This window comes from Aquarana catesbeiana, linkage group LG04 (genome assembly GCF_042186555.1).
Source record: "Aquarana catesbeiana isolate 2022-GZ linkage group LG04, ASM4218655v1, whole genome shotgun sequence".
Classification (NCBI taxonomy): domain Eukaryota; kingdom Metazoa; phylum Chordata; class Amphibia; order Anura; family Ranidae; genus Aquarana; species Aquarana catesbeiana.
This window is the reverse complement of record NC_133327.1, coordinates 559,744,732-559,759,414: the sequence shown is the minus strand read 5'-3', so window position 1 is coordinate 559,759,414 and position 14,683 is coordinate 559,744,732. Positions and strand designations below refer to the sequence as shown.

Here is a 14,683-nt window from a genome sequence, read left to right as displayed (position 1 = left end):
TAGGTGACAAGTTTACGTTAAAGCTTTCGAATGCTTGGATGTTCACCTCTGAAGTTTAGTTAATTAGTGTATGCTTTCCTCAAATATGTGAGACCCATTCCTTTTAATTTCTCCGGATACTAAAGGCTCCTGCTTTACCAACATTAGTGGGGCTGCTATGACTGATGCCGACATTGGTGTCGTCCTTGCTGCGTCCGGGTCCTTTGCCATTTTTAAATCTGTGATGGTGGTGTGCTTTGTGTTTTCTTGAAGATTGTGTTATGTCAATGATAACTTTGACTTTAAATGTTGTTGTCAGGATTCCAAACCACAGCTGATTACATTCTTCAACGACTGTGACTATACCTTTTATTGGGGTACACCTAATGCCTGTGAACTGAAGGTAAACACACATGATGACTGCAGAGTTACAAACCCTACAACAGGTAAGGCTGTACGTAGAATTAGCCATAGTAATGTGTGGATGGCTTACTTGTAATACTGATATTACAGTGTCCCAAAATGTTTAATTTAAAATAAAGTAGGGAACCAGGCTGTGAAGCCGCAAAGCTTCACTTTCTGATTCCCTTACCTAAGATGCCGGCGCCCCCACCCGGAGCTGAGGGACGGGTCGGCTTCAGGTGAGGACATCATGGGCACCCTGGACAGGTAAGTGTCCTTATTTTAAAAGTCAGCAGCTGCAGTATTTGTAGCTGCTGACTTAAATTTTTTTTTTTCTTTAGGCGGAACTCCGCTTTAATGGACTCGGCACCCTCATAGTTCACTCACACTTCCTGGTGATAATAGAAAACAGGAGAGGGGGGAGGGGATTATAGCGGTGCCAACGACAACTAAACACAATAGATATAGTAGAAATATATACATTTTATTCCAAAAAGTTTAAAAACCAAACATTACAAATTGTTAAATCACAGTAGAAAAATGGAGCACTATATGGTTATTCTGTTGACCAAAAATGTTTTTTTAACAATTTGTAATAAAATGTATATATTTCTACTATATCTATTGTGTTTAGTTGTCGTTGGCACTGCTGTAATCCCCTCCCCCTCTCCTGTTTTCTATTATACTCTATTTTTGGGATGAGGTGCCTCATCTACTAGGACATACTAGCCACTAGCTCTCTTTTTCCACTTCCTGGTGATGTGACCCTTCCACTTAATGCCCGTATGGAGGTACGGGCAGACAGCTGTCAGGAGTCTACTGATTTCGGGGACAATGCTTTGCAGGCTCCATGTTATAAATAAATTGTAGTACTGAAGCCTGCTAGAAGCTTGTTTAAAGCAGTGTTCCGCTTAAAAAAAAAAAAAAAAAAATTAAAAGTCAGCAGCTACAAATAATCGGACACTTTCCTATCCCAGGGTCCAGCGATGCGGGGGATCGAAGCCCCGCTCGTCTCCTCCTCCGCTCGGCAGCGCCAGCATTTTAACCATAGCCGGGCACCCACTGCGCATTTGCGAGCCGCACCGCGCGCTGTGACTGGCCGCGCAATCATCTGGGACCTGTCACGTGTCCCTGATGATTGACAAGAGGGAGGGGAGAGAGGCGATCTCCCTTCCTGCGCAGAGGGAAGTGACGTCAGGAGCCCAGGCGCTGAAGGAGGCAGACTACAAGGGACCCCCTAGCAACAGGCTTTTAGAGTTGAGTTAAAAAAAAAATTTCTCCAAATTTTTTTTTTTTTTTGGGGTGGAACTCCACTTTAAACTGAAAATAAGCACAGCCGTTAAAGTCTGTGTTTAACATTTACAAACTGGAGCTGAAGAGCGCGTTAGAAACTTCAACAAAGCTTTCTGAATGCTCTGCAAATGCTTTTGAAAAAGCTTGATCTTCACACTGCCCTTATACAAGTTGAAGCCTGGGTGAGACAGGCTTTACAGTTTTCCAAGGATGGAAATACATTAATGTTTTTGTTTAATCCAGCAGGGAGAATAAAAAAACAAACAAAAAAAAAAGAGGTCACCATACTAAGTGATGTTGGTGCGGCAATCTCGCCCGCTGTGCCTTTTGTGTTCTGACAGGGGGACTGTATCCCTGCAAGAACACACTGATCAGCTGCTGGTTTGATGCTGGTTTTCCAGCAAGATTGCTCGACAGAAATTGGTCGGGAGACCAACTTCTTTTGGACAGGCAGCTGTTCACACTGATCGAATGTTGGTCGATCCCTGCTGAACTGGCTGATATTCGGATCGTGTGTACCCAGCATTTGCCCCCCTGCAGAGTCCCACAAATACCTGTTGACATTGCAGTTAACTAGTTGCCAGAGTTGCTGGGCCTGCTTGCACTACAGTGGGAGGAGATGCTGTTTCTGAGTTTCTGAATCGGCGTGGCTACCCACATTGTTACTAATTCACAAGCCTGTAGCTTGTTGTTTAACACCTGGTTAAACTTGGGCAGCCCATAGATGAGTCAATTTTTTTTTCATTCAACTAGTGAGTTGAACAAATAAAATGGCTCGATTTCCACACATTTGAGGTGGATGGCGGAATCATCCCTGCTGAGCGTTTGTATTTTGAGGACAGAGAGATTTCTCTTCTGTCAGAATAAACTGATCAGCGCTGCTGGCTATAGCCAGTGGAGCTGATCAAGTGGGGAAGGTCGATCAACTTCTGTACAACCTCCCTGCCCACTCCCAGCTGAACTGGCCGCATTTCAATTTCCTTATGGCCAGCTTTAGTCCTGGCCACAGCTCCTGAGGGTTCACAAAGCTCCTATCTACGGTGCTGGACTTGCTGAAGACACAGGGGTGTCAATCTCAGTATACCTCAATTAACTTTGCTCAGGAAGCAGTCGGTTCCAGATTTTCCTTTGATACATTTCTGCAGGAGGAATTTTTATCTAGGTCGAAGCATGTTCCCTACACACAGGCATCCTACAGGTCTTTTGTAGAGGATCATTCTCTCTGTCTAGAACATGAAGATCCAGGTATAGGATTGCCGGCGGGCTCTGTTCCCGGGGTAATGCAGAGCTAAAATTGGTGGTTGATGGTTCAAAATCTGGAGAAGTGTAAATTCTTCCTTTCAGGGGTTGGAAAGATATTAACCACTGATGCCAGTCTCTCCAGTTGGTTTGAAGGTGGCTACAGGTCAGTGGACTTGGTCTTCACAGGAGAGAATACTGCCCATCAATATTTTAAGACTTTTTGCCAATACACCTGAATTTCAAGTTCTTCAATGGGTTGGACAGGTTATATCCCAGACGAGAGTCCCACTGGCAATAGGGGTAGATGCACTGGTAACATCTTGGGGACCATTTCTCCCTAATTGACGCCTTCTCTCTGTTTCAATTTCTGCCACATTTTTTGCGAAGAATCCATGAGGTGGTTACACAGAGAATAGTGTTAGCCGAATTAGCCTCTGAGGGCTTTGTACACTGACATAGTGAATCCTGTGGGGGACGCTCCTTGGTCACTTCTGGTCCAGCCAGACCTATTGGTCTTGGTTCCTGTTATCTCTGCACTTTTAAGCGCCAGGAAGCTGGCTTCTGGGAGTTTCCATTACAGGACTTGGAAATCTTTTATGCCTGAGGTGTAACCAGGAAATGACACACATGGAAATATGTGAGGGGATATTTTTTCCTTTCTCCAATCAGTAGGGGAAACGAGATTGGTCTTAAGTACCATTTAAGGGTCAGATTTTTGCCACTATCCATTTTTCCCCAGAGACTGTTGTTTAACACCCCTTGATTCAAGCTTCATGCAGGGTGTAAAGCAGACAGTCTTGCCTGTCATGCCACCCTGGTGTCCCTGGGACTTGACTTTGGTCTTGGCTGTCCTTGCAGAAACCAACTTTTGAACCAATTTGAGAAACTGTGTTAGTCCTTTGACTTGGAGGGTAGCTTCTTTTGTTTACTATCACTTCAGCAAGAAGAATGTCTGAGCTGGCGGCTCTCATTTAAGGAGCCATAGTGTTCAGATGATGCTGCGTCCTCCTCCATCTTTCTTGCCTAGAGTGTCTTGCCTTTCTTTTTCCTAGTCCACAATTGGCAGGGAAAAGGTTACAGCTTACTCTGGATGTAGTTTGGGTGATTAGGATTTATTTGAATTGATAGCACAGGCTGGAATCCTAATTTGTGCTGCCAAAACACATCTGGAAAGGCTGGTGGCATCCAGGTCAACCATTTCTTATAGGATCCGCCAGTTAATCATTTAAGCCTATGGTTTGAAAAGGCAAAATCCCACCCTTGCTGGGGAGAGCTTCTCTACCAGGTGAGTGGGCGCATCTTGGGCGTTTCGCCATCAGGCGTCAGTGGCTCAGGTTTGCAAGACCACTACTTGGTCTTTTTGGTTCATACATTCACAAGGTTTTTACCAGGTGGATGTCAAAACTGTGGGAGATGCTGCCTTTGGCATCAGCGTATTACAAAAAGTAAGAGTAGCGCCTTCTCTGGTGGCAGTTTTTCTGTGGTGGTGTCTCTCTCCCTTCAAGGGCATTGCTTTAGGACATGCCAAATAGTTATGAATATAACTGTCTGTGTCCTATAATGTACTATAAAGAAAATTTGGATTTTTCCCTACATCTTACCTGTAAAATCATTTTCTTGGAGTACATCACAGGACACAGAGGTCCCTCCCCTCTTTTTGGCAAATGTATTGCTTGCTACAAAACTAAAGTACTTCCTGTATAGGAAGAGTTATATAGGGGAGGACTTCCTGTTTGATTTATCTACCTTGTCTATTCACATATAGCCCAATTTATCTACCAGTGTCCATTCACCTTAGACCCAAATAGTTATGAATATAACCGGCTCTGTGTCCTGTAATGCACAATAAAGAAAAGGATTTTACAGGTAATATGTAGGAATAATCCAATTTTTACTTGGGGAATCTAAAGGAATCAGATTTTATTTTTGTTTGAGGCTTGTGCAACTCATAGTAACAGTATTTGGTACTAGTTTAGACTGTCATACAGAAGCCTTTAGTTGTACATAAATAGTTGTATGCCATCTTTGTATTTTACAGTATCTTGAGTTTTATATGTGACTAATTTAACTGTCCCTTCTCCAGGTTATCTCTTTGATCTGTCATCCTTATCAAGCAAAGATGGTTATGCTATTAATGATCGTCAAAGATCAATAAAGTTAAATATTTGCAGTGCAGTTAAGCCTGAGTTTTGCGATGCCGCAGCTGGTAAGTTTGAAATTCCCTGAATAAAGAGTGGGTGACAGTTGAAATGTTCTTTTCAAATCTGTTGTAAAACGCATGGCACTGATACACAACCGACACCAACTGCACTCTAAGGGTGCATTCACACTGGCACTCCTAACTGATTCTGGGTACAGTTCGTCCCCTTGTTCTGGTTCGTTTGATTAGTGTGAGTGCTTTGAACCACATCCAGGATCACCTGGAAGTGGTGGTCCCAGACATTGTTCACTTGTGGTCTGGTATAGTTTGCAAACCTTGCTGGAGCACAGAACTATCCATAGCTATTGAAGCAGGGATCACTTTGGGCTGGCTAGAATAAATATGCCCAAGAACATTTCCTTATAGTCCAATGTAAGTGCAGACCAGCAGGGGACGAGAGACAAGTGAACTTGGGCACAGTTCTGTTAAACCGTACCAGTATGAGCGCACCCTTAAAGTAGAACTCCACCCTAAAACTAAAATCCCTGCGTCTACAGAAATCTGCGCTCTAATGCCCCGTACGCACGGTCGGACTTTGTTCGGACATTCCGACAACAAAATCCTAGGATTTTTTCCGACGGATGTTGGCTCAAACTTGTCTTGCATACACACGGTCACACAAAGTTGTCGGAAAATCCGATCGTTTTAAACGCGGTGACGTAAAACATGTACGTCGGGACTATAAACGGGGCAGTGGCCAATAGCTTTCATCTCTTTATTTATTCTGAGCATGCGTGGCACTTTGTCCGTCGGATTTGTGTACACACGATCGGAATTTCCGACAACGGATTTTGTTGTCGGAAAATTTTATCTCCTGCTCTCCAACTTTGTGTGTCGGAAAATCCGATGGAAAATGTCCGATGGAGCCCACACACGGTCGGAATTTCCAACAACACGCTCCGATCGGACATTTTCCATCGGAAAATCCGACCGTGTGTACGGGGCATAACACTAACCTATCTAGCCCTCTAAAGAAGAAATCAGTATACATACCTTTTCTGAAGGCGATCTCACACTGAGCGGTTAGCCCCGGCCTCACTGTGGAGGCGGGTGCAGAGGACACATCCAACAACGGAAACTCCATAGTAAGTCTATAGGTGAGGTCACTCCCCATTCATGGCTGTTTTCTTTGCAGAACTTCTGCCGATCAGATCAGCTTCAAAAAAGTATGTATACTGATTTCTTCTTTACAGGGCTAGATAGGTTAGTGTTAGATCGTGAATGTCTGAAGATGCAGGGATTTTAGTGTTGAACTGGACTCAGACTTTAAAGTGTTACTAAACTCTGGACCCTGCATTCACTATATCTGGTCTCCCACAGTACACAAAACATGAAAATGCAATAATTGGTAAATATAATCTGCTAAATACCTTTTCTCATTGGCAGAATTATAGCAGTCTTGTGACTTCTATCAGTGTCTGGCTGAGCACTGGTTAAAGCTTGTAGGAGGAGTTTTCATACTACACTGAGCTGTCCTATAGGGATTCAAGACCCCTGACCCTCTGTCTGGACAGTGCTGATTGGCCCTGTGCTGATCACATGCTCTCTCTAAAGAGAGAAAAAAGAACTCTAGCAATACATGCCAAACAACATGTGCAGACTGACAACACTAACTCTCTTATCCAGAGATGTTTTGGGGACAATGCAATAAGGGGAGGATCTGTGCTTACAGGATCAAACAGCCTTTTAAACAATGCAGAGCATTAACCCCTTAGGTTCCACAGTGAGTATAACAAACATGCTTAACTGCATATACAACTGCTGTGGGTTTAGTAACCCTTTAAATTGATTATTTTAACATGTGGTTGGTGTGAATTCATCCTAAAAGTATATGAAAAATAAATGACCTTGAGTTTGCGAAATTACCGCATATCATTAACAATTGTTATTTTTAAAAAATCTTTTTTTTTTTTTCTTTTGCTTTTTTTCACTATTTGTGAAATGCTCAGATCAGCTCAATGATGCTGATTTTTCTGCAGCTTCTTATCCGCCACTTCCTGGCTACATACTTATGTACGTACTTATGTTATGGTTGCATGGCGTTTTGGTGGAGCATGCTTTTTTTTCTCTATCTGTGACCCATTAGGGAGATTGCCATTTTTTTTCTAAAACCCTGAGCTGAGCACTTCTGGTTCACACTGCTGCAGAGGAAGATTGGAAGAGCCTGTGATCCACCGTGTGGGCACAAGGGGGGTGGTGCTACTGCAGCTTGTTTTAACCTGTTCACTCTTTGGGCCTACCAGACATCTCAAAGAGACAAAGTGGGTAATGGGTGCCAGGCAGGACGTATAGAGAAGTGTCCCCCGTTCTGTTGATTTGATGGGTATTAGAACGGAGTGTGAGTGAATTCCTCTGATAGGGACACAGGCTGCAATAAAAGCACATCTTTTTAGACTGAGAGAGGTTAAGAATATTTAATATTTACCGCTGGATGTGTTTTCTCATTGGGGAGATTCTTTCACTTCCTGTCCCATAGCCACAAAAGGAAGTGAGAGGAAATCCTGGTAGTCACCAGAACTATTGTATATATTGGAAGATTTCCTTTCTATTTCTGTTCTAGTGGCCGCTCAAAATGTGTGATTTTATTTCACTTTCGGTGAGAACGGTCATCAGGTGCATCTCCCTAACAGAGATACAGAAATAAAACCTGACCGGTATTCCCCCTTCACTTCAGCTAAAGCTAAACAAAACTTTGCCTTTATTTATACTTTAAATCTTATATGAAAATTTAGTGATTTGTTTTACGTATCCAGTTAGGTCTATATATATATTTGGACACGATTTTAGATTTTTTTCAGGTATTTACCAAAACATATTCAAACTATTGTTATATAATGGATATGGGCTGAAAGTGCACACTCAGGTTTAGTTTGAGGGTATGTACATCCAAATCGAACGATGGGTTTAAGAATTACAGCTCTTAGGAATAGCCATCCCCCTTTTTCAAGGGACCAAACTAATTGGACAATTGAATCAAAAGCTGTTTCATGGCTGGGTGTGGGCTACTCCTTCGGTATTTCTTCATCAATTAAGCAGGTAAAAGGTCTGAAGTTGATTCGAAAGGCCCGTACACACGATATTTAAATTGGATGGAAAAATGTGTACGATGAGCTGTCTTTCGGATCGTTGGTATGGTGCTTTCGACTGTTGATTTTGCTTTTTCGTCAGACAAAAGCTGGATTTACAGACTATAAAATTGTGCGAAGATGTGAACTCAAAATCCACTTTGTTTCATTAGTATGGTTTTCATACGAAAAAAATTGTAAGAGCAAGACTACGCATGCTCAGAAACAAGAAAAATACTTACAAAACTATTCAACACATTACGTCACTTCTGACGTATTCTGTCGTATGAAAATTTTCGTATTGTGAGTAACCTCTTCACTTTCGACATGAGACTAGCATGTCACAAAAAATGGACGTTCGGTCGTCCGAAAATCTAAGGGTGTGTACGAGGCTTAAGTGTGGTATTTGCATTTGGAATCTATTGCTGTGAACCTACATCATCCGTTCAAAGGAGCTGCCCATGCAAGTGAAACAAGCCATTGTAAGGCTTCAAAAATGAATCCAATCCATCAGAGAGATAGCAGCAACATTAGGCGTGGCCAAATCAATAGTTTGGTACATTCTGAGAAAAGGAGAATGCACTGATGGGCTTAGCAACATAAAAAGGCCTGGACGTCCACGGAAGACAACAGTGGTGGATGATCGCAGGATCCTCTCTACAGTAAAGAAAAACCCATTCACAACACCCAGACAAGTGAAGGACACTCTCCAGGAGGTGGGCGTATCATTGTTAAAGTCTACAATCAAGAGAAAACTTCACGAGAGCAAATAGAGGGTTCACCACAAGGTGCAAACCATTCATAAGCCTGAAGAATAGAAATGCCAGATTAGACTTTGCCCAAAAAAATCTAAAAAAGCCAGACCAGTTCTGGAAAAGCATTCTTTGGACGGATGAAACTAAGAATATATAAAAAAATAATAAAATATATATAAAAAACGTTTGGGGGTTCTAAGTAATTTTCTACCAAAAAATGAATTTTACTTGTAAATACTGAGTCTGAAAAATAGGCCAGGTCCTTAAGTAGTAAAGATAATTTTCTTTAATTTTGTATAAGCCTATAAGTTTGTTTCAAAACGGCTGATGATTTGGCTGCATACCAGTTCCAGGGCAGTGCATCTGAAAATAGAATATTTAGTATTACTTATGATTTGAATATTTATTTGGAAATAAATAGAAGGTTTGAAATATTTTTTTTTCTGTGTCTGTAGGAGTGTGTGTATCAGAAGGTGGAAAGCACTTGAATGCAGGAAAGGCCCAGAGCCAGCTCACCTACTCAGATCAGATGCTGAGGCTAGTTTATAAAGACGGCGATGAATGCAGCAAGAACCCATCATTCAAACACCAGAGTGTTTTCACCTTTGTGTGTGGATCAGACTCAGCTGCTGGCAGCCTTCCATCCTTTGTGTCCTTCAGTGAAGACACCTGTACCTGGCAGTTCACATGGCACACGTCTCTGGCCTGTGAGAAAAAGGTGTGCATATTTTTGTTCCTAGCATGTGTTGTATATTAGATCCAAACTGCAGTTCATTGTCTGGTGATCTTTTTTTTTTTTCTTTTCCCCAGGTTGAATGCTCAGTGCAGAATGGCACCTCCACTATTAATCTGGGTCCTTTGATGAAGCACGTGGGTTACTATGAGGTCCTGCAGAGTGATGAGTCAGATTCTGCAGTCTTTTACCTAAGTTTATGTCAGCCTTTAAACGAGATTGTTGGTGTTAAATGTCAACCAGGCGCAGCAGCATGCAGGGTCACATCTAGCGGAGAACCAATTGTAAGTATGAATCTCTGTGTTTTCCTTCATTGGATTTATTAGTAGGAAAGGTGCAATGTAGTGTTGTAATTAAATACTGCAGAATTAAGGGCCCTTCCCCACTGAGGAGTTTTTCAAACACTTTTTTGTGTTTTAAAAAAAAAAAAAAAAAAAAAAGTTTCTGAAAAACTCAAGAAAAATGCTTTCCCGTAAAATCAATAAATGTTTTCACACTGGGGCGGTGCGTTTCCGCTGCAGTGCAAAAAGATCCTGCTTGCAGCATCTACGTTTGTAGAGCTAAAATAACTCCTCCCTCCCCACTGAAATGAATGGGAACCGCATTAAAAGCACCTCAAAAACGCCCTTAGTAAGCGTTTTTTGTGCAGTTTTTGAGTCACATTTCTATTAAAAACAGCACCGCAAATGCTGCAAAAAAGCTCCATTAACGCATAGGCATTTTACTGGCAGTTTTGAAGCAAACCAGTGTGAAAGTGCCCTAAAACTTTTCACTTGTTTCTGTAAAATACTTTTGTTTGTATGTTGTGAAGTAAATTTTAGAACTGCAAACTTTTCAAATTATTTCAAACTACCATATTTACCCACTTCAGCCCCGGAAGATTTGACTGCTGAATGACCGGGCCATTTTTTGCAATTCGGCACTGCGGCGCTTTAACTGACAATTGCGCGGTCATGTGACGCTACACCCAAACAAAATGGACTTCCTTTCTTTTCCACAAATAGAGCTTTCTTTTGGTGGTATTTGATTGCCTCTGCGGTTTTTATTTTTTGCGCTATAAACAAAAAAGAACGCTAATTTTGAAAAAAACACAATATTTTGTACTTTTTGCTATAATAAATATCCCCATTTTTTTTTTTTTTTTAAAGCAAATTTTTTCTCAGTTTAGGCCGATATGTATTCTAATACATATTTTTGGTAAAAAAAAAATCGCGATAAGCGTATATTAATTGGTTTGCGCAAAAGTTAGTGTCAATAAAATAGGGGATAGATTTATAGCATTTTTATTTAATTTTTTTTGTACTAGTAATGGCGACTATCTGCGTTTTTTATCGTGACTGCGACATTATGGCGGACAATTTCACACATTTTTGGGACCATTGGCATTTATACAGCGATCAGTGCTATAAAAATGCATTGATTACTGTAAAAATGTCACTGGCAGTGAAGGGGTTAACACTAGGGGGCGATCAAGGGGTTAACTATGTTCCGTGGGAGGTGATTCTAACTAGAAGGGGGAGGGGACTAACTAGACGTATAGCTATGACGGTTCGACCTGCCACAATAAAATGACGGCAGCTGGTCGGCAGTTGGTTAAAGGACACTATTCTTACAAGTGAAGCTTCCTGTTTTAATAAACATTAAGACATGCTTTAGTTCTATTGGAGGCTCTTGGTAGCAGTTTCTCTTTCTGCCACAAGTCTTTATAGTTATAGTGATTGTAATGTCTTGTGTTTGTTATTTTAATTAAAAAAAAAAAAAAAAATGTTATACTTGCCTTCTCTATGCAGTTGGTTTTGCGGCCCAGATCCTCCTAGTCTCGGGACCCTGGCTGGAGCTCCTGGCCCCTCCCTCCTATTCAGTGCCCGCACAGCAAGCAGCCTGCTATTGGGGCACCTGAGCTGAGCTGCAGCTCCGTGTATCTATTCAGACACGGAGCTGCGGTTTGGGCCCCCCCCCTCCTGATTGGCTGAGTTTGACAGCAACAGGAGCCAGTGGCGCCGCTACAGTGTCTCTGCTGATGTCCGCTGCTGTGCTGGACTTCGCTGGATAGAGATAAGGCTCAGGTAAGTATTAAGAGGACTAAGGGTGGTTGCTGCACATAGAAGGCTTTATATCTTAATGCACCTTCTCACTTTACAACCACTTTAGGATTCCCTAATTGTTGTTCGCTTGCTCCTACATTATGCTCAATCTATTGGTGGAACATTACACAATTGTTTGGTTTCATAGCGGCGGTGGCAGGAGAAAAAAAGTTGAATTCTGCTAAAGTATATTTCAACTCTGGAGTTCTTAGAGGTTGTAACCCTAACAAAAAAAAAATAGAGATCCCGTTCCCTTTTAGCATGTTAAACAACCACAGTGCTTGTGCTGTCTAATCTGTCCCACTCTATGCTGTAAAAAAAACTGGTTGATCGTGCCATGTTCCTGTGTTCCCCCTCTGTGTTGGCTGCTGATCCAAGATTACCGTGGACAAGTTCTGGGCTCTGTCATCCCGCTGTTCTCTCCCAGCTCCTGTGTGTGTGAGCCCCCCCTTCTGCTGCTATTAGTAGCTGGCAGTAAAGCTAAATAAAGATTACTACCAGCCCCTCTGTTCTGCTAAGCCATCCTACACATTGTACATGTTTGTATCAAATTGTACCTGTAAATGCCTTATTTCAGATAGTTTCTGGCCAACCACGTGACCTCCAGCTGCTCTCCCCCCCCCCCATTCTAAGGGGAGGAGAGCAGCTGGAGGTCACGTGGCTGGCAAGAAACGATCCTAAATAAGTTATTTATAGGCACAATTTTATACAAACATTTACACTGTGTAAGGATGGCTTAGTACAGGGGTGTCCAAACTTTTTTCAAAGAGGGCCAGATTTGATGAAGTGAACATGCATGAGGGCCGACCATTTTGCCTGACATTCTTTGAACCATTAAAATTCGGTCTGTGTGTTCGTTCAGGCACTAATACACTGCCCAACAAGAATTCTCTTGCCTTTGTGGCTGTGTGTGAGTAAAGAGATGAGCTCAGGCATGTTATTTGGATATACTGTATTTATTGGCGTATAACACGCACCTTCACTTTAAGAGGGAAGTTTCTGGAAAAAAACTTAAATTTTAAATAGAGAACTGTGAAGCAAAATAAGGGTCAGTGCCCATCTGCAGATCCCCAATCGCCAAGAATGCAGCACCCACCATTGCTAGGAATGCAGCACCCACCATTGCTAGGAATGCAGCACCCACCATTGCTAGGAATGCAGCACCCACCATTGCTAGGAATGCAGCACCCACCATTGCTAGGAATGCAGCACCCACCATTGCTAGGAATGCAGCACCCACCATTGCCAGGAATGCAGCACCCACCATTGCCATCAGTGTAGCCTTAGAGGGGGGCAGGACGAGCGCCAAAGATATCCTACAGGAGAATCTCCTGTTTACACAGTGACCTCTTTAAGTGAAAGTCCCACCTCCTTTGATGGACAGAATAGTCGTCCAATGGCAGCGCCGGAGACGAGACTTCCTATTACAGAGGCTGCCGTGTAAACAGGAAATACTCCTCCTGTGTGCATGGCACTCGTTCCACCTCCTCCCTCCAAAGCAGCCAGATTATATATCTTTTGTGGCCCCGGCGCTGGGAGATCGTTGGGGGCCACAAAAGATATTTATGTTTAGATAACCAGGCGAGCCGTTCAAAACCGGGCCGTGATTGGCCTGCGGGCCGGACTTTGGAAATGCCTGGCTTAGTAGAACAGAGGGACTGGCAGTAATCTTTATTTAACTTTGTAACCACTTTAAGAGACATAAATTCAAAGGGCATGCAAACAAAATTGCCACATTAGGGGTAAGGTTGGCCTTTGAAGCAGAACACCCCCTTCCCTAGCATTTCTAGCCAAAGCCATCTTGAGTGATTCATGCAACATTTAAACCCTGGAATCCATCTGCCCTTGGCTTAGAGATTAGGGCAGGAAGGTGTGCCTAGCTGAGAAAGCCCCTCCTCCTCCTTCTCTCCTCCTCCTCTCATCATGATAAAAGAAAAACAAATGCCCATTAAGACACTGGGGATGTGACATCAGTTTGGACTGGGCCAGAAACTAGGAGGCAACTAAAGAAGTGTGAAAAAAAAAGTTTAAATATAATTTACCTTCCTGTCTATTTGCTAATGCTATCAGCCAATGATTAAAAATTGGCTCAGCCCATGCTGCCAGTGGGCAGGGACTAGTAAGGGAACATGGAATTTCAGACAGATTTAAATACAACACTATTGCTAACACTAGTAACTCCCTGACAGGAGGAGATGGCACAACCTGTGGTTTTGGATTCTCTTTCAATGTACTAAAAGCAGAATGTGGATGGTTTGGAAATCAAGGATGTTGCTTATGTACAGTGGAGAAAAGAAAGGTCTGGGACCTAGATATGCTGTCTGGCAGGGGTCACCTGGTGCACAAGACACATGATAGTCTACCTGTGTGTATTTCAATTTTTGTATACAGATGTTTAGCCCAAGTCCAGCTTAATAGCCTAAATTCAGCCTTTATGGTTTTCCAAGTCCATCAATAGAAACTTAACTATGTAACGTATGCAATAATATATACCTACAGAGCATGCTAAGTTCTGAGCATAGCAAGAGAACTTAAAAGAAAAAAAGGGAAATGGCGCTAGATAAAAACAAAAAGTCAGCTGGCAATATAGGTTGATACTAACACCTTAAATATTATACAGTAGTGAAAAATGAAGCACCCCACATTTGATGTATGAAAATATTCCTTAAATATATCAAATATACACATTACCATCAAGCGATAACAATTATGTGGTCTTAAATATAAGTCTTTGATAGTAATCAGATTGGCTATTATACTAATCAAAATAATCTTGTACAAAGTCTGTATGATCATCTAGCACCATGCAAATAACTATCCGCCAAAACTGTGTCTTTCCCAGCCATGAGCAAAAAGAATTCAAACATACCAAAACCATATGCTGCCCAATTTCAAGCAGCAAACCAAATTCACTGAAATGTATGAGAGAT

The 14,683-nt window shown here is 42.2% G+C and overlaps 1 protein-coding gene across 1 annotated transcript in view; it reads left to right on the top strand.

Moving 5' to 3' along the window:
• IGF2R (insulin like growth factor 2 receptor) overlaps positions 1 to 14,683 on the top strand; it is a 261,523-nt gene that overhangs the window by 197,105 nt on the left and 49,735 nt on the right. Inside the window, exons 32-35 of the mRNA XM_073627997.1 lie at positions 299 to 425; positions 5,000 to 5,122; positions 9,392 to 9,654; positions 9,747 to 9,953. Of these exons, the coding sequence (XP_073484098.1) occupies positions 299 to 425; positions 5,000 to 5,122; positions 9,392 to 9,654; positions 9,747 to 9,953 (720 nt within the window). The remainder of the gene's footprint in view (positions 1 to 298; positions 426 to 4,999; positions 5,123 to 9,391; positions 9,655 to 9,746; positions 9,954 to 14,683) is intronic.